Source organism: Thamnophis sirtalis, unplaced genomic scaffold (genome assembly GCF_051295495.1).
Source record: "Thamnophis sirtalis isolate CommonGarterSnake01/CBP01778 unplaced genomic scaffold, rThaSir2_p1.2 scaffold_2, whole genome shotgun sequence".
Classification (NCBI taxonomy): domain Eukaryota; kingdom Metazoa; phylum Chordata; class Lepidosauria; order Squamata; family Natricidae; genus Thamnophis; species Thamnophis sirtalis.
The window spans coordinates 140,218,520-140,240,061 of NW_028261382.1; the positions used below are offsets into that span (position 1 = coordinate 140,218,520).

General features: G+C 35.6%; 2 protein-coding genes across 2 annotated transcripts in view; both read right to left on the reverse strand.

Annotated features, from left to right (window-relative positions):
• Positions 1–20,352, reverse strand: part of RP1 (RP1 axonemal microtubule associated) — a 211,981-nt gene extending 191,629 nt beyond the window's left edge. Inside the window, exons 1-3 of the mRNA XM_087707060.1 lie at positions 20,214–20,352; positions 16,079–16,735; positions 13,322–13,493 (exon numbers count right to left, since the gene is read on the reverse strand). Coding sequence (XP_087563186.1) covers positions 13,322–13,493; positions 16,079–16,735; positions 20,214–20,288 — 904 coding nt within the window. The 5' untranslated portion in view covers positions 20,289–20,352. The remainder of the gene's footprint in view (positions 1–13,321; positions 13,494–16,078; positions 16,736–20,213) is intronic.
• Positions 365–10,043, reverse strand: LOC106551550 (oxygen-regulated protein 1). Its single transcript, XM_014069669.2, has one exon. It carries the CDS (start codon positions 9,988–9,990, stop codon positions 4,633–4,635), a length of 5,358 nt encoding a protein of 1,785 aa, XP_013925144.2. The 5' UTR covers positions 9,991–10,043; the 3' UTR covers positions 365–4,632.
• Positions 20,353–21,542: the final 1,190 nt, after the last annotated feature.

Sequence of the window (21,542 nt, forward strand, 5' to 3'; positions counted from 1 at the left end):
CTCAATTACAATTTTTATATGATTAAACCAAATCCATGCTGACAACAAGATCAGATATCTGATTCATGTTTACTATTGTGCCCTAATAATCTCATCTGGAGCCTCATTTTGGTCTAGTAAATATAGATTTGCACATATAAAGTCAACTACATGGTTAACCTCTAAAAATATATTTTCTTATCTTTGTTTCATAAACTGAGAACAGTAATGATTTACATCTTGCAAAAGCAGGTGCTGAAAAAATAAATTAAGACAACCTTGATGTATAAAAATCATTCCTACAATCAGCTACCTGTAATGTCACCAAGCCTTACATTGACCTTCAATTTAGATTGTTCACCTCACAAGCAAATTAGGACTCAAATTAATCAGAATTTCTTTATTTTACTTCATTCAGTTATATCACAGCTTCATAATAGTAATTCAGTTTATTGTTCATAGTTTTATTGTGCAGTAAGTTTAATGATATTCAAATTCAAATTCAAAATATTTATTACAATCAAATACCAATGCAATTTAAAATACTCAAAGAGCATAATTGAAAGTTTAGAATAAAATAATAACAAATAACAAATAAAACATATGTTAAAATCATAATTTGGCAGCCTATCTATCAGTTGCATGTAAACAAGAGCACAGCCTAAGCTATAATTTGACATTAATCTTTAAATTGTGAAGCCTATAGTTAATAAAATACAACAGGGTGATAATATCAAAAGATTTGGTGCATTAATTGTATAAAATGGTTATAATGGTTTATTCATCAAGTTCCAGAGAACTTCTTGTTGTGCAGAATCTAGCTATATGTGCTGTGACTACAAAGTTTGTCTTTAAGCAACCACTGAAGGTAAACAGTACCCGAACGGCCAGGATGCCTATTAATTAATAGGAAAATATTTTTTTCTCAGATTTCTCTATAAAAAGAGCAGCAAAGAAGGATATGTCCAGAGCATTCCATGTCTCCAGAATCATAGGGACAGAGTCTTTCAACCAATGATATTCCTTTATATTTGCAGCTTAATGATAAACATTGTTTTAACAGAATGTACATTTTTATTTACACAAAAACATAGCTACCATTGGCTTGTCAGTAAATATGAACCAGAAATAATTGGATTGGCAGAGAGATATGAAAATTATTATCTCTCTGTATCTTTCTATGCATCCATCCATACAAATTTAGATGCTACAGTAGCCAAATTCATAAGGACTCTGGGAAGTTTAAAAATAAAAACCAACTTATGAAGAAATAAGTAAAAAGAACTTTAGCTGACTGGAAAAACAAACATAACAATGCTTCGCCTACCCGAACCCATCCAGAAGGTTTAGGAAAACAATCAGGTTTACAGCAGCTATCTAAATATCATGGAGATGGAAGCTGTGCAAATCTCTGAGAGAATGTCATTCAAGAGGGCAGGCACTGTACACTTTCTGCATCCTACAATCATGGATCCTGTTAAATGGATGGAATCCCTAGCAAATGCACTCTGCTTAATTGTACTGGACAGAGAGAAGCAATCGGAGCTGGGGTGGTCCCTAGGATAACCTCTCTGAGTTGCCTTGTGCATTTAAATAGTTTCAGTTACACGATTCTGCAATCTGTGTTTGATTAGATTGTTTTGTTTTTTGTTTAGAATCACACTCTATGCTTGCTAACATGTTTACTGTATGGAGATTTATTGTAATATAAAACTAGACTTCTGAATAGTAATTTGGCCTTTAAGTAAATATTCACTATTTTGTGCATGCATGCATTTTATCTGATGTATTTAACATGATGCAATTCTCCTGGTGAAATAGCTTCAGTTACTAGGAACAGTTCTTTCTTCTTGATCCAGCTTCTTCTCATCTTCAAATCTGTTCCAGACAACTGAGAAACTTTTGGAGCAGATATTGGAGATGACCAGATGTTGTGCTATTTCGAGAAAGTTTCAGCAGGTCTATTGTTTTTAGTATTTCAAGATCATATACAATTTATTGAGTAGAAATACAATGTTCCATACACAAATGTCCAAAATATTTCTATATTTTCAGAATTTGCAAATAAAATAAATACCCATTTGCAGCTTATGTTAGTTCTGTGTATGCAGGTAATTGTTCAATTTTAGAAATTTATTTATTTAAGAATATTAGTAAGAATCATACATTTAACTTTTAAAAATCAGTAAGAATGGCATTTTTTCTGGCATAACAAAAACACCATGTCTGCAGGTTTTTAGTTGATTATGTGAAGGCTGAAGATGGAGACCAGTTGATAAATATAGATTAGCTCCATGGGCCTATTATTTGTCGGATCTTGAAGGAAAGTCATGAATGGACTTCTCTTTCATTTGCTTAGCTTTGATAAAAATTCAGAAATTATGCTTTGCTAATTCTCCTGATCATTGATTATTCTTTATTCCAAGGAATGTTAATTGACCCCATCCCATTCCCCCTCCATATTTCTTCAATGTTTAAAAGGAAACTTTGGAGAATACATATTATTTTGGATGGGCTATTCTTAAGATTCATATGAACAAAGGGTAAAGAATTTGCATCTCATTGAATTGCCAAAGAATATAGGGAGTTAATGTCTGAAGAACAAAAATGGCTACCTCCATAAAAATCAAAATATCAAAGTATTTCAAGTGTTTCTGATCTTGAATATCATAAAATAAATTTTAAATAGCGTAATAAAAGAGAATGTATGTCACTCAGGGATGAGCTGTGGAGTTCTAGGTACTCTGGTTGAGAACATTTCATTACCTAACTAAGTAACATCATCAGCATGAGTGAATGCGGGGTTACTGTCTATTTCTATCTGTCTGTCTGTCATTGAATCTACCATATGTTGTGAGATTTAAGGAATTTTCATCATGTTTTCTGGCTGCTAGTTGGTGTTTATGGATGTCCTCTGCTAGTCTTCTGCCATACGCCTTTATAGTGGCTATTGCAGTCTTGCATTGAATATTGTAAATGATGCCTTTTTTTCCTTCTTGTGGAGGTATTGGGCCTTTTGGTTTATTTAAGATGTTTTAGAGTATTTTGCTTGGTTTGTGTACTTCAATGATGCCAAGAGGTTATTGCTTGTTTCTGAAATGTTTTTAATTTATGGGAACATTGTTCTTTACCTAGGTTGCACTAGTTATTCTGTAGTGACTATAATCACTTTTTAAAAAAATAAAATTGCATAGGTAGAGAGAAAGATAGAGAGAACTTAGTAACTACTTTTTCCCCCTTTAGTTTGAACTTCCAAAAAATAAGGATGTCGTGTTTCATTAGAAAAATTATTATACTTACTAACAGCAAATACAGATATATTTTGCAAAAATTAACTGTGAATTGAGGTTCTTAAAATTGCTATTAAGAATAGCTTTGAAAGCAAAGGAATGAGAAAGAATTTCAAATTAGCATGGCTACTGGAAGATCTGCCTTATGAGCGGTGAGGGCTATTTGACTCTGATTTTCTCCTTTTTTAGTTAATGCCTGTAAGAGTTGTTTCTTTACTACTAAGATTTAATCAGTTATGTAAAGAACCAACTGTAGACTCCCAGTTATAAGGAAAATAAACCACTTTCCCTCTGGTGCATTGTAATTTTATGAGTAAAAGACACAGAAACTCTTCTCCCTGATGATCACTGATATATAATGGTTCTAATTTGAAAATTATTTCACTTGCTAGAATACTTGTACCATTGCTTTTTCATCTGAATTTAATTACAGTTCAGAAAGCTGCCAATACCTAAGCACCTTTCTTCTTCTATTCAATTATCTATTGCCATCACCTAATTTCTATCTAGTTCTGCTCTTCTTCTCTAGTTTTTTTCTTGCTTTCCAAAGGCAGCTGCTATACTTTCCCTTCAACTCATCTCCATTCATTTCTTCTTTCTCTTTCTCTGTCTCCTCCTTCCTCAAAGGAGTGGAAAAACAGTGCGTGTAGAGTTTATTTCTATGTGTAGAAAAAGAATGGTTGGTATTCTGCAGAGGGAGGATTAATTCATTTTATTTTACAGGAGATGAATTTTGGTCAACAGTTATACAGTTAAATATATTATAAATATATGTGCACTAATATATACTCGTGTAGCACATTAAATATTACTGGAATGCAGAACAAGATTGTTTTAAGCTGTAAATGGCAGTGTTAAGTTGATAAACTGAAGATTTGTCTTTTGTTTGAGTGGATCCATTATTCAGCTATCAATTCAGCTGCTACTTGCTCTTTGCCAACTAGGATATCATCTATCTATCCAGTGGTGGGATTCAGCCAGTTCGCACCACATCAGTAGAACCAGTTGTTAAGTTTCTGAGCAGTTTGGTGAACTGGTTGTTGGAAGAAATCATTAGGGCAGAGAACTGGTTGTTAAATTATTTGAATGCCACCACTGTAGCTATCTGTCTGTCTGTCTGTCTGTCTGTCTGTCTGTCCATCCGTCCGTCCGTCCGTCCGTCCGTCCATCCGTCCATCCACCATCCATCCATCCATCCATCCATCCATCCATCCATCCATCCATCCATCCATCCATCTATCTAGCTATCTATCTATCTATCTATCTATCTATTCACAGCTCTTTTTCTTCAATGCTCATAAAATTATGGAGTTTTGCCATTTAATCTTGAGATAGACAAAAACAACATATCTTTATTTTACTATTACCTGAACTTCTTGGGTGAAAAGTCTTCATTTTCTACAGAAAAGGTAAGAATACTCAGAAAAACAAGCAACCCGAAATAATTTTTCTTGAATGATGGTTTTTGTTTAAATATTAATAAAAGTTGCCAAGACTGAACACTTCTATCTTTCAGATATACAGTTATTTCCCAGTAAGTCACTTTTATGAAATTCCTTTGAAAATATTCATTTTGACCACTTGCTATAAAATGTTCTAATGAAGAAGTCCTTTCCCCCCCAAAAAATTGATTAGCATTACTTCTTGTGCTTTGATAGCTAGATAAATTATTTCTGTATTCTACAGTTATCCCATCAAGATCATCATCTTTTCTTCTGCTACTTTCATGATTCTTGTATACCTCTGTCTTTAATAACATTCCTTTACTAACATTTGTGATATCATAGAGATAATTTAGAGAGAAAGGTAACTTAAAATTATTAAAATTAAAATTTGTAATATCTAAGATGTTGTCAGTGTAATGTCTTCCAAAAATGTTAATTGAACTCTTATTCATGCAGCTGATCTTCAGCTGATCATGGGTTTTACTGAGTTTAATTATACATTTATCTTTCCCTATGGATTTATTTATCAAGTATGGTAGCCAGATTAGATTCTCAATATCAGATGCTTTTTGATAAGCACATCCTCTAATCTGCTCATTCAGTGGCTTTATGAGAGCTGTCAGTATGGGACAATGTTGTCCACAAATAGCATGGAGTCTATCTAAAGAATCTTGAGTCTCAGGCCTATTCCTGTTTGAAGTGGCGTTCCTAGTTGGCTGGGTCCGAACTAGTGCGTCATCTGTAATTTGATCTAGAGGGTGTATTCGATTGTTAGGTAATTTAAAATCGACCTTTGAGAATGCTGGGGAATAGCTGTTCAGCTCTATGCAACATTCTGAAGAAGTGTTGTATTCCTTCCTCTGATTTGGGCTGTTATTGCATTTTATACCTGGAACAGGGGGAAAAGGCTCTGAATCACTATCATGAGGCATGTTGAAGTAATTGCCTTCATTGTCACAAGGCTTTGCCATATATTCCAAATCAGAAGATGATATTTCTTTCATTGCTGACCTTAGCTCCATATTCTGCAAATGAGAATATGGAATGTCACTACTATGATTGTCAAAAAAAGTATCAACTGATGTTGTATCCTTATTGCCATACATCCCACTGTTGTCAGGGGGTGATTTTCTTATTAAATGGTTTTCCTTAAGAAGCCATTTTCCTTTATCAATCAGTATCCCTTCATCTTCAGCAATCTGGGCCTTAAACTCACTGTGTTGGTTAGCATTTTGCAGTAAACAATCAGTGTTACATGTTTCTTCCCCATTAAGGCTGAATGCAGGAGTTGGCAAAATAGCATATTCATTGCTGATTGTATTTAAATCAAACTTATTGTATGATATTAATGAAGAAGCTCCTTTATCCTCAGGCCATCCATTATGAGCTTGACCAAACAAGGGGATTTTATCAGTGATGACATGTAAGGGAACGTCTGTATCTTTGGATAGCATCTGACCCATATATGGAGAACAAGGCTTGGAAATGGGTTTAAATTCAGTTTCTGATTTACCATAAAGATGTTCAATAGTTCTTTTTACATAGCCTGTGTTGTAGCTTTTTTCATATATTGCTTCATCTGTACTTTCATCAGACAAATCACTAGACGGCCTAGACCTGCTGTCACTTTCATCAGTTTCTGGTCGATAATCAGACAAATCAGATGTGCCAGGACTTCCAATGGTTTTTTTCAACTCTGAAGAAGCATTTGAATGAGATCCACACTCAAGTCTATTTATTATTAATTTCACTCTGGATTTCTTATCCTCAGTATTGATTGGAATTTGATTAGATTCATAAACAAAAGGTTGTGGTGAAGTAATGGAAAATTTCTCTGAGGTTTCCACTGAAGAATCATTTTCCTCTAGATTATCCGTTGTAGAATTTTCTACATGGTTCTCATCTGTAGTGTTTTTAATAGTCAAAGTAAGGTTCTCATCGGAATCTTCACTTTCACATGTTGGTGTTGTATATTTTTGCTCTTCTGAGCTATTTAATTCTTCATCATCTAATTGTGATGATTCTGGATCAAAAATCTGCCCATTAGTATGATCACTAGTGTTGAAAATGGGGATATTAAATTCTTCAAACAGCTTGGGTTTTTCATTATTTAATGATGGATCTGGGATTTTTTCCTCTAGTTCTTGCAATGGAATGGCTTCATTTTCTTCAAGAAAGTCTTCATTTGAAAACACATTTCCTGACTGTGCTTTTGTGCAGTTTAGATTTTGCATCACAACCATTTCATACATATCTGAATGTTCTGCTGGGTGGCTGTATGGTTGCTGTTCTTCATAGCTGCTCCGTAACTCTTCTGCTACCTCTTTCACATCTAACACTTCTCCAGAATTTAAACTGTCATTCAGGATCAAATTCTCATTTGGCTGTTTTTGTTCTTCAGTGCCTGATATATTTTTAGTTTCAATCAGAGCAATATTTTCTTGGCAATATGTTAATTCCTGTTTTTCTAATTGCACCCCAGAAAATATTAAGGAGTTTGCTGTGCAATCCTGCATGTCAGAAGCAGCTGTCATTAACTTTTCATCTTCTTCTTTAGCCAGAACCTGTTTCAAATATTGCGAAAGCATAGAGATTTCTGAACAACTGCAACTAGTTCCCACCTTCTCATCTTTATTTATAAAGGGCAAACATTCTTTCAGATTTAGTAGAAGCCAAACTAGCAGGAGATTGGAAGGAGATACAAGGAGAGAAGAAAAAATATCTGAAAGACAATTTAAATTTTGGAGGAATCCAGTTTTGGTTTTTTCAAGATTGAAAATTTCTGATTTCAATTTATGTAGCAAAAGACTATTTTTGCAATATTTCTCCGCCTCAGTAGCTGGAACAGATTCAGGATCAACTTGAGCATTTATTTCAGAATTACATCTGGTATGATCAGTTTCTTCCTGAAGCTTTTTTTTATATTTATGTATGATATCACACAAGGAAAGTTTCACTTTTTCCTGAGTATCTGATGGCATTAAATATTTGTCTTCATCTTTCAAGATCCCATCAACATTTCTTAAACAATCTCTGTGTGTTTCATATAATTCTTTAAATGATTCTTCCAAAGCTTGCACTTCACTGAGATTATTTAACGTACTCTTCTGTTGATCTTCAGGAATATTATTGCGCCCAGTTTCTTTATTTCCTTTATCTAAGAATGATTTTACTGTCGGGTGATGTGATTTCTTGTTAATTGAGTTTATAGGAGCCAAGTGTTGGGGGGGGCTCTCAGCCTTTGGATATACATTTTGCAACCAGGTTTGAATGTAATTTTCAAGAGACTGTTTTGTAATCTCATTTGTAAAGTCTGAATGTCCCAAAGTATCCAACGCTTTCATTTCATCCAATACCTTGTCTATACTACCCGTGGCACTTTCAGATTTTTTCTTCTTTTTCACTTCTTTGTGTTTTGATGATGATTTTATCAGTTTAGTTGAAATAATCTTTCCCTTTTTATCTTCTGCCTTCTGACCATTTCCTGAATCACTTAAAGGCTTTAGTGAAGTAGGTGGTCGTTCTATTTTATTAAGAGCTTTACATGTCCCATCCTCAATCTGTTCAAATTCATGTTTTGTGTTATCCTTTATTAATAGTAGATCTTCAGCTTTCATAGATTTGCTATTTTGGCGAGATAACTGACTATTTAGATTTTTATTTATGTTATCTTCTAAATCATTCTGCTGGGATATAATTGAAACCGGGCTATATAAATCACCTCTGGTGTTTATGGTTTTAATAGCACCGTCAGAGTTTCCAACAGGAAATGCAAGCTCTCTTTTATAAATTGCTAGCTCTGTAGGAGAATGATTCATCTTCTCTCTTGTGTTGTGAATTGTGCAGGTGTTTACATATTTCTCTGTAGTACCTTGGATGGAAATGTCATATGAGTCCTTTGGGGAACTCACATTTTGTTTCACTATATCTAATTTATTCTTTTTCTTCTTCTTTTTCTTTTTGTCACTAGATGATGTAGCTTGGCTTTCATCAGAGAAGAGCGTAGAAGCAATATAATCAGATCCTGTTAACTTAGGAGTCATTGGACAACATTTACAAATTGTATTATTGCTTTTAGGAGGCAATGATGAGGAACAATGGTGTATTTCACATTGGTCATATATAATTTCTTTAGTTTTTAACTGAGACCATTCTGATTGGTTGGTGAAGGAATTTAGTTCCTGTTCTACAGCATCACATTTATTAGATAAACATGGTATAGATATATTATTCCTCTTTACCAAAGATTGTCCTTGTCCAATACTAGAATAACCTTCAGGTGTTAAACTGTTAGGTAACCCTTTCTCTACAACTGATTTCTCCAAAACATTATGTAATAATACATCCTCTTCAGGCAGATCATAGGACTTTTTAATTGTGCTTTTGCTCAACATTTGTTTCTCCTCTTGGTCAGTCTGAGTTTGATTCAGTGTATGGTTATTGCATACTCCACTAATTTTGGGATGAGTAACATTTGTTATTTGGCTGGTAGCATGAGTAATCATACAGTGCTTAGATTTGGTTTTGCCATTGTCCATTTCTTCACTGACAGAAAATTGACCTACCATTTTTTTTTGGACACTTGTGTCTGATACCACTGTAACACTTTCAACTAACGCTTTCTTTTGTCTGACTTTTCTAGGCCCAGGAGTAGGAGGCCTACAGAAATTAAGTTTAAGATCATTATTTATTTCCTGCCTCGACTCTGTGTTCATCAGTTGATCCTGCCAGATGTCATAAGTGCTGGTTTTCAATTGATTTGCAGGATTTTGATTGATCATTTTTGTACAGATTTGCTGCATTGGGACATCATTTTCAGCAATGCTGAACTCCTCTGTGGGATTTTTATATGGCAGATTATTTAAATCAGATGTTTGAACTTCTGGAATGACTGCTGGAGTGCCAGCATGAGAAACAGTGGTGGTCCATTTTATCGTTTCCTTTTTTTTAATCTTGAACCGAACTCGCATCTCAACTGTCATACTGCCATCTTTATTAAGATGAACAGACTTTTCAATGTCATCAGTGAAATGCTCTGCAGGATAATCTTCATCAGCATGCAAACAATTTTGTACTGTGCCCATGTCATTGTCAGGAATAAAAGAGGAATCTGAATTGCTATCATTGCTGTACTCCTTATAAGAAGAAGCAGAGAACATCTGAGTTCTGGATCTTGAATCTATCTGAATCCCACTCACTTTCAAGCAATTTATTGAAAGCACCCAACATGACAAGGTTAGATTAAAGTGTGGAAGATAGTCATCCAGCATAAACATCCATAAAAATAGCAGCAGACAGGTAGCAAAGAAGCAAAAGAAAAGACACAAAAAATCATTGTTAGTACAAAACATGCAGAAAACATGCAGATATGTAGATGTATAAAACATGTAGACAATATTAAATTACACACAAATAAAAAAGCATTCCTAATAAAGGAGCTGCGTATGCACTGAAATTTCTTTTTATTAATTTAGCAGTTGTGAAATTGCTACATAAATTGATACAACAACTAATTATATGATATTCATCAAAATCTGGGATTATTTAAACTATGCGGGTACATATACATATGATTGTGATTCAGAAAAAAGTGCTTATAGGCATGTGGGAATATTCACTTAGCATCTATTGTCAAGTTTTAAAGCAAACTCTTCTTTTCCTAGGATTGCAGACAACTGTGGAGAAAGAAGTTGCCAACACATGAACATACTATATTACTTTTTAAAAACTTTTTACTCTTTGTTTTCTAGATGAATCAGAGAAAGTACCTAAAAATTTCCTTGATTTTCTAATATATATCCTGAGCTGCACATATTTATTTAAAAGGTCTAATTAATAGAGCTGGGCATTTTTTAAATTCAATTCCAAGAAATCTAACTCGAAATGTGTGGGAACATAGGCACAGTGGTTGCCTACTGGTCTCTAAAACAGCTGCGTCACTTCTCAGAGTCAGTTGCTTTAAAGAGCTGGCAGATGCTGTATTTGAACCCCCAAATGTCCCAAAGGACCTCTTTGGAAGCCCAAATGTCCCAAAGGACCTCTTTGGAATCTAAAATATGCATATTACTTAATGCCAGTAGTATGCAACGAATAACAAAGTATAGCTAAAATCAAATTAGAGAGCCAGTTTGGTGTAGTGCTTAAAGCCCCAGGCTAGAAATCAGGAGACTGAATTCTAATCCTGCCTGAGACCCAAAGCCAGTTGGATGATCTTGAGCTAGTCACTCTTTCTCCGCCCTAGGAAGCAGGCAAGGGTAAAACCCTTCAAAGAAACCAGTGACGTGCGGTGAAGACAAGGAGGAGTGAGGCAGCGGTGGTGGTTCCTCAGGGACAGTGACAGGAGAGCATCCAGATGCCTGTGCCATCTCCCGCCTGTCTTCCGGGACTCACCCAGCCTGGCGCATGGCACTTTAAAGTGCATGCCGCCGCCCCGGCCATACAGCAGGACCTGCTTTATGGCCGGAAGGCATGCCGGCACTTTAAAGTGCATGGTGCCGCGCCCGCCATAGAGCAAAACATGTCCTGCTTTATGGCCGGGAGGCGTGCTGGCAGTTTAAAGTGCATGCTGCTTCCCCAGCCATATAGCGGGACCTGCTGAATGGCCGGAAGGCACGCTGGCACTTTAAAGTGCATGCCTCCTTGCCCCGCCATAGAGCGAAACATGCCCTGCTTTATGGCCGGGAGGCGTGCTGGCACTTTAAAGTGCATGTCGCCACCCCGGCCATACAATGGGACCCGCTGTATGGCCAGAAGCCAGTGTGTCCTGCTCTATGGTGAGACGCGGCGGCATGGCTTTAAAAAATAAAAAATAAAAAAGTGCCAGCCCACGCACCAGCAGAGGCAGGTAAAACACACACACACACACACACACACAAATTACTTATAATAAAACAAATTACAATTACTTACAAATAATTTTGAACTCCTACCCCCTACCCCCTCCCTCCAACCCACATACCTTTTCCAGCTGTGTCAGAGGATTTCAACTTTCCTCTTGTCCGCCATGATGAAAATGTAAAAAGAAAAAGGCAAGAGCTGCTCTAACCAGGCTAGGATAGTTGCTGCTAGAGTCACCACGTGGATGACTCTGCTTAACTTTTTTTTAAAAGCCTCTAAACAAAGTGCCCTCTGCAGGAGGAGGCGAGAGAACCACGTGCCTCCTTTGCATAAGGAATTTTTAGCCTTTTAACCCTTGCTTAACTCTGCTCAAGTAATCATAAAGCTAAAGTAGAGGAGGCCCATTGTTCTCTCGTCTCCCCCTGCAGTTAAGCACTAACCAGCAACTACCAGCAACTACCTCTGCCTTTTTCCTTTTAATTTTGTTTTTCTTTTCATCATGACAGTGGTGAGGCCCTGCCTCCCCTGCCTCCCCTGACTGCACGTCACTGAAAGAAACTTATAGGGACTTGCCCATGCAATTTCCAGGAATAAAAATTTGCTTGAATGAACAAGCAAATTTGTTATTTTTGTAAAAATCAATTTACTCTATGTTGTCCTTGCTTCCATAATCATCATAATTTTGTTTTAAAAGGACAAAAAGTGACTGAAAGATAAGGGGGACAAATTCTAACTGATGCTATGGAAGCAACTACAGAAAGCAGAATTGAGTGCCACTAAAGATGCTATTGTTGCCATTTAGTGTTGGTTTAATGCAGTGGTGGGCGTTCCAGCTTTCATGGTGGGCGGTAGGAGTTTTGTCCGATACTGAAGCACTTTCCTTTTTTTTAATTTAATAGACTTCCCTACTTTATAAATCACCATTACTGTGGAACCAGTGGACGGTTAGAAAATTTTACTACTAACAGAGATACAAAAGTGGGCGGTAAGTATAAAAAGGTTGACTACCCCTGGTTTAATGTAACATTTAACAGCCCAGAGTCACATTTTGCACATATGAAAGCTCCGGGACACAAATCTCCAAGCATTGAGACAGACTTCATGTTCTTCTAGGTTTTCATTTCTAATTCTTAAATTCACTTTAGGTTATAGGTAGACCACTCAGCTATAGAATGTAAATGTGTTTTATTTCTCATATGTATTAATTTGCTTGCTTGTTTAACCACTATTTTTTTCACCTACTCAATTTTCAAGAACCTTAAATTAGTATTCATAGATGCCCTTTATAGCAATCGAGCAAAATAGATTGGGATGAAACAAAGTGATTGTTTCTGGTGACTACTGGTAATGTTCAGTCTGGTCTTTGAGATTTGCTTTGGGTGGTGGTGGTTGTTCTTAATATAAAGGCAGGCCAAAGATATCATGTTTTCTGAGGAGAACAAAATACATTTCACATTCTTTCAATTTCAAAGTGGAGAGTGAAAGCAAGTTAAATTATTTTGGCACCTAAAGTATAAAATAACACTGTTACTTGCCTTTATCTATCTCCCCAAAGCTCAGGCTAAATCAAGTGAAGCAGCAGCATATTAACTAACTAACTAACTAACTAACTAACTAACTAACTAACTAACTAACTAACCATTTATTATCCTTTTCATGATACCCAAAATCAGTTTCCCAAGCTGGCCAATGTGTTTTACCTAATGCTAGGGCTGACCTTATCAATAATTTAAAAGAATGGGGAAAAGTGGGATAATTTAAGGAACTTACTTTTTCTGCTCTCTGACTTGAGGTTTGTTTGGGGATGGACACGACTGGAGACCCCCGGAAGTCTTGCAGGCAATGAATACCTACGAGGATCATAATTCCCTGCCTTAAAGGGTTCTCTCCCTGCAGCCACAACAGCTCCAGAACACAATATCAGACCCTGAAGGTTGGAGACCTGAAAAAGAAGCAAATAAATTAACCCTCTTTTTAGATCACTTCCCCTTTCTCATATATAACTATTAGAAAATATCCTCAAAATACATTGGTTTCATTTATATAGTCACTTTGTAGAGTGTAATGGATGGCATATTAAATAAACAAATATAAAAAAAACAAAGCAAATTTAATCCAGTTACCAAATTAACCCATACTTTGAGCTGGCACAAAACCCTGAAGTGTAAACTAACAATTGGTTAGACTTGCACATCATATCCACTGGTGGCAGTATTGGTAGTGAGGGAGTGTAGGAAGTTAAAGCCCACCCCTCTCCCAGAACAATGAAATATCATGGAAAATATTAAGAAGACAGAATATTATATTTCCCTGTATAAGAAATGGAGAAATATGTTTTAGGCAGGAAACAGGCTCACTCTTAATAGCCCCCACCTTTGTCAATGGGACATAAAAATACCTGAGGCAGTCTATTCTTCATAACAAAGAGTCCCCTTCAGCTCCAGGGTGATGGGATTAAGGCATGATAGTGTTAGCCCTTTACCCATCTCACCACAGGGCACCTGGGAACACAATCAAGCTTGGAACTCAAAGACACACAACATACAAAGTTAGCTAACACACACACACACAGACACACACACACACACACACGCACACATGCACACATACACACACCTCTGGGAGTCTGACAATCAATCAGAATACATTTCTTACACAGGAATAGAAAACAGAGAGGTGAGGCCAAACAGAGAGTATAAAAAACTCGGGAACTCTCAGCAAGCCCCTTCGCTTCTTTTTCTTCACTCTACATCTTCGAAGCACGTGATGCCCTTTTTGCCTAGGACCTCAAGCCATGTGGTCCTGTCCACCATTAAAACCATGTTTCCAAGCAATCTCCATGTTTCCAGTGTCCATTTAGCTTGTAGTATTGCACAGACACATATACAGGGAAAGAAAATCACTTCCAATGTTAGCCACAATCTATGTGCTTCCTTCTCTTGGACTTTTGGACATTCTAAGATTGCGGTAACTCGATCCTGGTCATTTTGCTTTGTTTGGTCGGACACTTATTTTTATATTGCATCCTCCTGTTCCTTTCCTGGTCACCTCTACTCAGTGGTATGCTGGTAAATGTTTAAGAACTGGAGCACTGTTGTTGCATTGCTACCACAGCATCGATAAATACAGAACAGCTGATTAGCACAGCAGGTGGAGTCTGCTCTCAGCCAGCTCACAAAATTCCAGAATTCCATGAGCTTTTGAGAGGCATCTTCAGCAAATCACATCCTCTACTTCAAGGTTTTCCCTTTCTCAGGCTGATCTATTATTCTTTCCTTTTATTAGCATTGCTCTGTTTTCTACCTGCTACCCATCTCTACTTCCTTTAAATCTCCCTGGGAACCAGAAAAATTCTACAGAAAACTAGGTTGAGTAACTGAAATGTTCCCATTTGAAAACTTTAAAAAGTTTTATGAACCCATGGCGTATTTCAGCAAGAATATGTCTAGCAAGTAGTTATCTGTAAATGTAGCAATGCTGGTAGGTATCATGCTATCTATTCCTAATAGAAAGACAAGTTCATGTAACAGTGAAAGTTTTTAAATAAAATGTTACACCCCTAATCATAATTAAGATTTAAAAAATATTTTACAGCTCTTTCTTCTATCATCACAATATTTGCATTTTTCTTGTTTGACAAAGACATACTGATATTAAATATTCATCAAAGCTTTACTACAGTCATCTTGGGAAAAGGAAACTTGAAATATTTCAACTGTTTTTTGGAAGACAGCAGGCAGGGAAATATTTCTGTTGTGAATGTGAATAGGAAAAGAACTAGAATTATGCCTCATGAGAAGTCTAAGCATAGTATAGCCCTTAAGAGATTATGATGTGACTAATTGCTGGTAGTAAGATTGAGGACGCTCCTAGAGATGCCCCGGAAAAGCTCCTTAACAAAAGTACGCAGCTGAAGTAGAAGGTAAAGGTGCAGATTAAAACAGTTCTTTGCATATCCCAAGGCCTCCTTATTTTGTGCTTCCAAGAATTCCATGTTCTTAATACTGAAGCATCTAGTAATAACTAGAGAATACAGGACAATGTAAATCAGGTGTTTTAAATGTGAAAGACTTGGAAAGGTGGCAAACTATTTTTCTTGATCTCTGTGGTGAAAATTTTTATAATAATAAATTTGTTGTAGATACAGGCAATGAATAAATAACTAAGTAAGTAAGTAAATAAATAACAGAAATCTATTATATGGATGCTGAAATGTAAGAATTTGACCTACTAGTAACAAAAGCCAAGCAAAATTTATTTTATTTATTTTATTTGTTTTCCATCCAGCTCACTACCCATACTAAATATGCTTTTAGTAAAATTAGAAAAAAAGGATTGATGAATGCTTCAATTTCAATATTTGCTATAAAAGTTTAGTGAAAGTGTTTTTTTCGATGGCCTAATTTGACAGTAAAAGTACCTCTACTGAAGAGCATTTCCTCGGAAATATTGTGTGATTCACAAGAAGTCCCTCTCCCGATTCCACAAAAAGAAACATATTTGATTATTATTTTATAGTTATCTTACCTTTCTCCCATCAGTAGTATATAATTTCAATACTGAATACTGCATTAATTCACTGATATGGTCCAGAAAGGCCTCAAAATTTTGTGTGTTCTTCTTATCCAAGACAACTCTACACCAGATTTTTGCATTGCCATTTCTGAAAACAAGCAGCTTCTTAGGGGTGCTCAGTCGCATAGTGCTACCCAGTTGGAACATACTCCCTTTGCTTTCTCTGGTTAACTGTACAGCCTTACGACGAGCACTGATTGGCCTACTAATCTGCCATGGCAATGGCTTTCTTCTGGCCACCTCCAAATTAATGGGTTTGATTTTTTTTTGTTGGGAGCAAATGTATGACTTTCCATCTTCAAGGTCTTCCAGATTATTGATATTGTGCACTCCTCTGGGTGTAGTAATGTTCCTTACTCCAAAAGGCAGTGGAACTTTTTTTGATAAGTTGTCAAGCAGAGCATCAAATGATCTAAAAGAGCGGCTATTGACAACCATTTTAATTCCATTAAACTGAGGATCTCCACTCTTATAAAAGCAGATCCGTTTGGCCACACTAGGTTCGATGACATTGGATGGGTGCACAGATAAAGACTGATCACTCGGTGAACTTTGAGGTTGGATCACTGAGTTGTTGGTTGAAGATGTTTTACTCATTGTAAAAGCAATCTGGAAATAAAGAGGCAAGAAGTCAATCCCAAGAAGAGCATTTTCCTAATTTATGTACAGCCAACAAAGGAGATTTCAACAAAAGCTACAACAGTAATGCTTGCCAAGATTAATGATTCAAATAGGTCCATGCTGTTATCTCCAAATTTCACAAAGACTGGTAGGAGCTAGCTGATATCTTTATTTGCAGATTTAAGCAGAATTCTCCAATGTATTTTCACATATCTTATTTTGTTACAATTACAATTTTTATTTAGCAATATGTACTTAGTCACACCAGAATAACAATTAGAGGGATTTTGTTTCAACAGCATACATAACTGCAAATTTCCTATTTTTACATTATGAACATTTTTATTCAGAAGAATATTTTTTCATGTTGTTCAAGGTTGATGAATCCAGAAAATCAAAGCTTTGTGAAGAAATATAGAGCACAACACAGAAGGAAAATTTCACCATAGCCTTGCATTGATTTCTGTCTTTGTGAGAGAGTGGGGAGAGCGCTTATACATCTCTCTCTCTCTCTCTCAATATACTAATGGACACAAAGAATTTTACCTTCATCTGTTAATTACAATTTGCATATTTTTGATGAGAAAAAAATGGAAGAATTTTTTCCATTAGAAGAATAGAAGAATCAAATAGAAGAATTTCCTTCAAGAATGGTGCTTGTATAAATTAATTTATAGCCAAGCATTTTCAAGCTTTTATTATTATACTTATTACAAATTATATGTGGTTGTGTCAATTTCAAAATCCAATTTAACTTTATACAAATATTGCTTTATATTCATCTGATTAAATATTCATATTCTGTTTAATTTTTCTTGGGTTTCCTTAACATGTTGTTCAGTTCTACACAGAATGCAGATATATTCATTGTTGAATGGTACCTTTCAAGAGGAAAATTCCACCTTCCTGGAAAAATGATCTGTGCTCCCAAACCGCTTTTAGAAATCCAGTGAAGGAAGCAAAGAATTTGGTTCCATTGATAAATTTAGAAGATTCTTCAGGTATAATTGTGTATCCCCAAAACTCACCTGTTGTATCTATCTTTATCTTTACCTATCTAACCTTTAGCCTCTTGTTGAGTCTCCTCCTTCTGCCTCCCAACCCCTTTATTTATTAAATTATTAATCTTGACTAGAGTATATTAGGAGTGTATTTTCAATGCCAAGATTCGCTCTATATTCAACATGGAAAAAATATTTTTGAGTACTTACAAGATGTTTTGACACAATCAAACCAAATATTAAATAAAACAGCCAAAGACTTACAATTAACTAACATTGTTTAAAGATCAATTGTGTGCAGTGAATTAACAGATGGGTATATTCTACATATATAAGAATCTAACTTTACTGGATGGAAAAAAGAAAAGTTTTATTTATTGCGGGAACTTATTTCTCTTAGAAGTCAAGAAAATAACTCTGGGAAGCCCATCTCTGAGCCAAGTGGGCAATTCTTTTTGCATACTATTGTTCCTCATAATTGGGTTTTAAAGTGTACTTATGAACATCATATGTGCCAATTTTGATTAACAATACTGTTTTATCCTCCATCATCTCTCCACAGTAGAATACAGTGCCCCTATATGGCTCAATAGCTGCCATATTAGTAAGGTAGAATCCAAACTCAATAACATTATAAGCAGATGCATTAAAGTCACCCCAACTTGCTGGCTTTCTTTTCCGAGCCATATAACACTGCCAGCTTTACAAAAGCAAGATGCATTAGTGAGAGGATTCAGACAAAATATGAACAATTATGGACAATTCATTCCTATCAATACATACCAATCTTCATCATTTAACCATTGGAAAGTTCAAATCCAAGAAGCCGCCACTGGTTAAGCCAACATCTGCTTAAAAACTTTAACATTGATTCTCAATGGAAAGCCAAATGGGTTGCTGAAAGCCCAGCATAGGTAGATATATAAATCACCCTATACAAAAGGTGCCAGGTTTTGAATTATCACACCAGCAATGGACAACTTTGAATCAGATTCAATAAAGCATATCTTCCCTCAATGTAACTGCAGGCTCCCACATCAAACGCTAGATTACACGATGACCGGCTATAAACTGAGGGCATATACCAGTCCAGTACTTGATTATTTTCTCACATAAATGATGCTGCTCTTCAATGGTTAGATTGCCTAGACATTTCTATCTAAATATAGATCTTTTTAACATTCATATGCTATTGTGTTTTAATCTAGGTGACATGTAAATAAATATTGCAAATCCATGTATGATACGCCATCACCATATGCTAAATAAATACATTCATCTAATAAAAGTGATAGTTAGAACTGAAACTGTAATATATATATATATATATATATGATTCAAGCTTCAATGCAAACTGAAGTTAGAAACATCTTATCAAAGAGTAAAAGATTATGTATGTATGTATGTATGTATGTATGTATGTATGTATGTATGTATGTATGTATGTATTCCCTCTCTTTTTTCCTGAATCTCTCACCTTTTAGATTCATTGGACAGCCTGAAGTTCTAGTATTATGAGAAAAAGACATACATACTTTGCATTACAGGACTAAGAAGCAACAGCATGATTCAAGCTTCAATGCAAACTGAAGTTAGAAACATCTTATCAAAAAGTAAAAGATTATATATACACATACATACATACATACATACATACATACATACATACATAACTTCTAGCCTTAGTGGCAGATGTTGGAAACATCGATGCCTTATGGTTGATTTATAATCAATTGAGCAATCCTATGCACACATATTTGGAGGTGGTTTTAGGATTGCACTTTGATTCTTGTATATCAGGTATATAATTGCAGGTCATAGAGGTACTACGATGATGCATTTGATCTGCAAATATCATTTCTAAATATTAAAAAGTAGCTCCTCTTTGGAATGATCTTTACAGTTTAAAAATGTACCATAAAAATACTAACTAATATGCTGAACACTTTAACACAGGAAAAAATTCTTAACATCCAAACAATTACAACTAGACTAGTGGTTTTGTAATACTTACTCAGGATTATACCTAATATGAAATAAATCTTGCTCTTCTTTTTCTGAAGAACAGATAGAAAATAATTCAAAGCTTTCTACTAATTCTCAAATTAGGTTACACAGAAAACAAGTAGTACTCTATAAATTAAGTAAAAACATTCCACATTATGTTAGTTTAACTTGTGTGTGTGTGTGTGTGTGTCTGTGTGTCTGTGTAAAAATCCTGAAGCACTGATAGAAAAAAACATTTGCTATGCATTTTTCCCATTAGTATTCACACATTCCTTTGGTTTATTATCTTCCGGAACTAACTGAGCTTCAATCTCTTGGTTGTTAATACCATTATTCCAGCTGGTAGATCATATATTCAGGGCTATTTTCATCCTCATAATAAATTCTTTTTATAATTATATTCATCTAGCCAAATAATGAGAGATTATTCTGAGAGCGAGAATTCCTGGTGTCCTTACTTTTAGTGGAGCAAATGAGTCTAGATCATCCAATTCTATGGTTTCCTTTCTTTGTGGTTTTACCCAGCTTGCCATAGATTCCTTCCAGTCAATGAAAAGGCTGCATCAAGGAGGGTTGACAACCAAGCAATTGCATTTGATCAGCATTTCTGCAGATTCAGGGGATTATGATGCTTTATATATGTAAGATGCTGATCTCCAGATGGCAACTGTTCCATCTAATTACTACAAAATGTATAATCAGATCTGAAGCTTCTCTTCTTAGATAGGATTACAACAGGCCTGCCATGCTAACTGTACAGAAAGCATAATAAAAGCACAGCAGATATGCATCATGGTTCTTAACTGGTTGTCCCCATTTCTTTAGGACATATTTTTACACATTTTAAAGCTAACTGTAGATCTTGCTTTGCTTCAAGATGTGGTTTTTTCTTTCTTTCTGGGTTATACTTTTCCAATGAAATAAATGTTTAGGACTGATACATTGATAATATATTGATAGTTATAATAGAGTTACTTGCTGAAATTGGCAGGAAGGGAAGGGGAGTGAAGGGAGGGGAGGGGAAGGGAAGGAAAGAGAAGAGAAGAGCTTACATCCTGTTATGTTATCTGTAATACCATCAAATAGCATCATCTGCCTATCCTGGGTCTTTGGGAAGAACTTGATAGGTAGGTAAAAAACCAAATTCTGTGTAAATATCTGATTGGCTGTGCAACAAACCATAATGATAGCAATTATGTATGTGATTCATTACGAATTCATAACAACTTCATTTCAAGTACTCCATCTAAAACAATAATTTCATATCCAAAATAGCCAAGGCAATACTATGCAACATAGATTTGTATTCTGTTCTGTATGTTCAAAACCTGTATTAACTACTGGAAATTATTTTTAAATATAAGTCAGATATGCTACCTTTGAATGATTTCAAATTTTAATAGTTTCCTTTTCAGTAAGATGACTTGACATTTCTTGCACTGAATGTTCTGATAAATATTGGAGTCTGTATCCTTCACTTTTTATTCCTTTGCAGCACATGAAGTTCCAAGAATCTCCAGAGTAACTTTACAACCATTTGTTGTGCTCGTGCAACGCAACATGTTTAATTGGGTTAAGTTGGGATTAGCATATCGTGTGAGCACTGTAATCAGTCAGCACTGAAATCGGAGGGTAGAATCCAAAGGCCAGGGTGAGGAACCAACCTGCCCAGCCAGTGTATCATCTGAAGGGCAGTTTCATATTTTGTTTTATCTCAGGGAAGTAGCATGCTGGGTTAGGGTCTGATGTGTCATCTGAAAGCAGCCATGGGCTACTGAACTGATCAT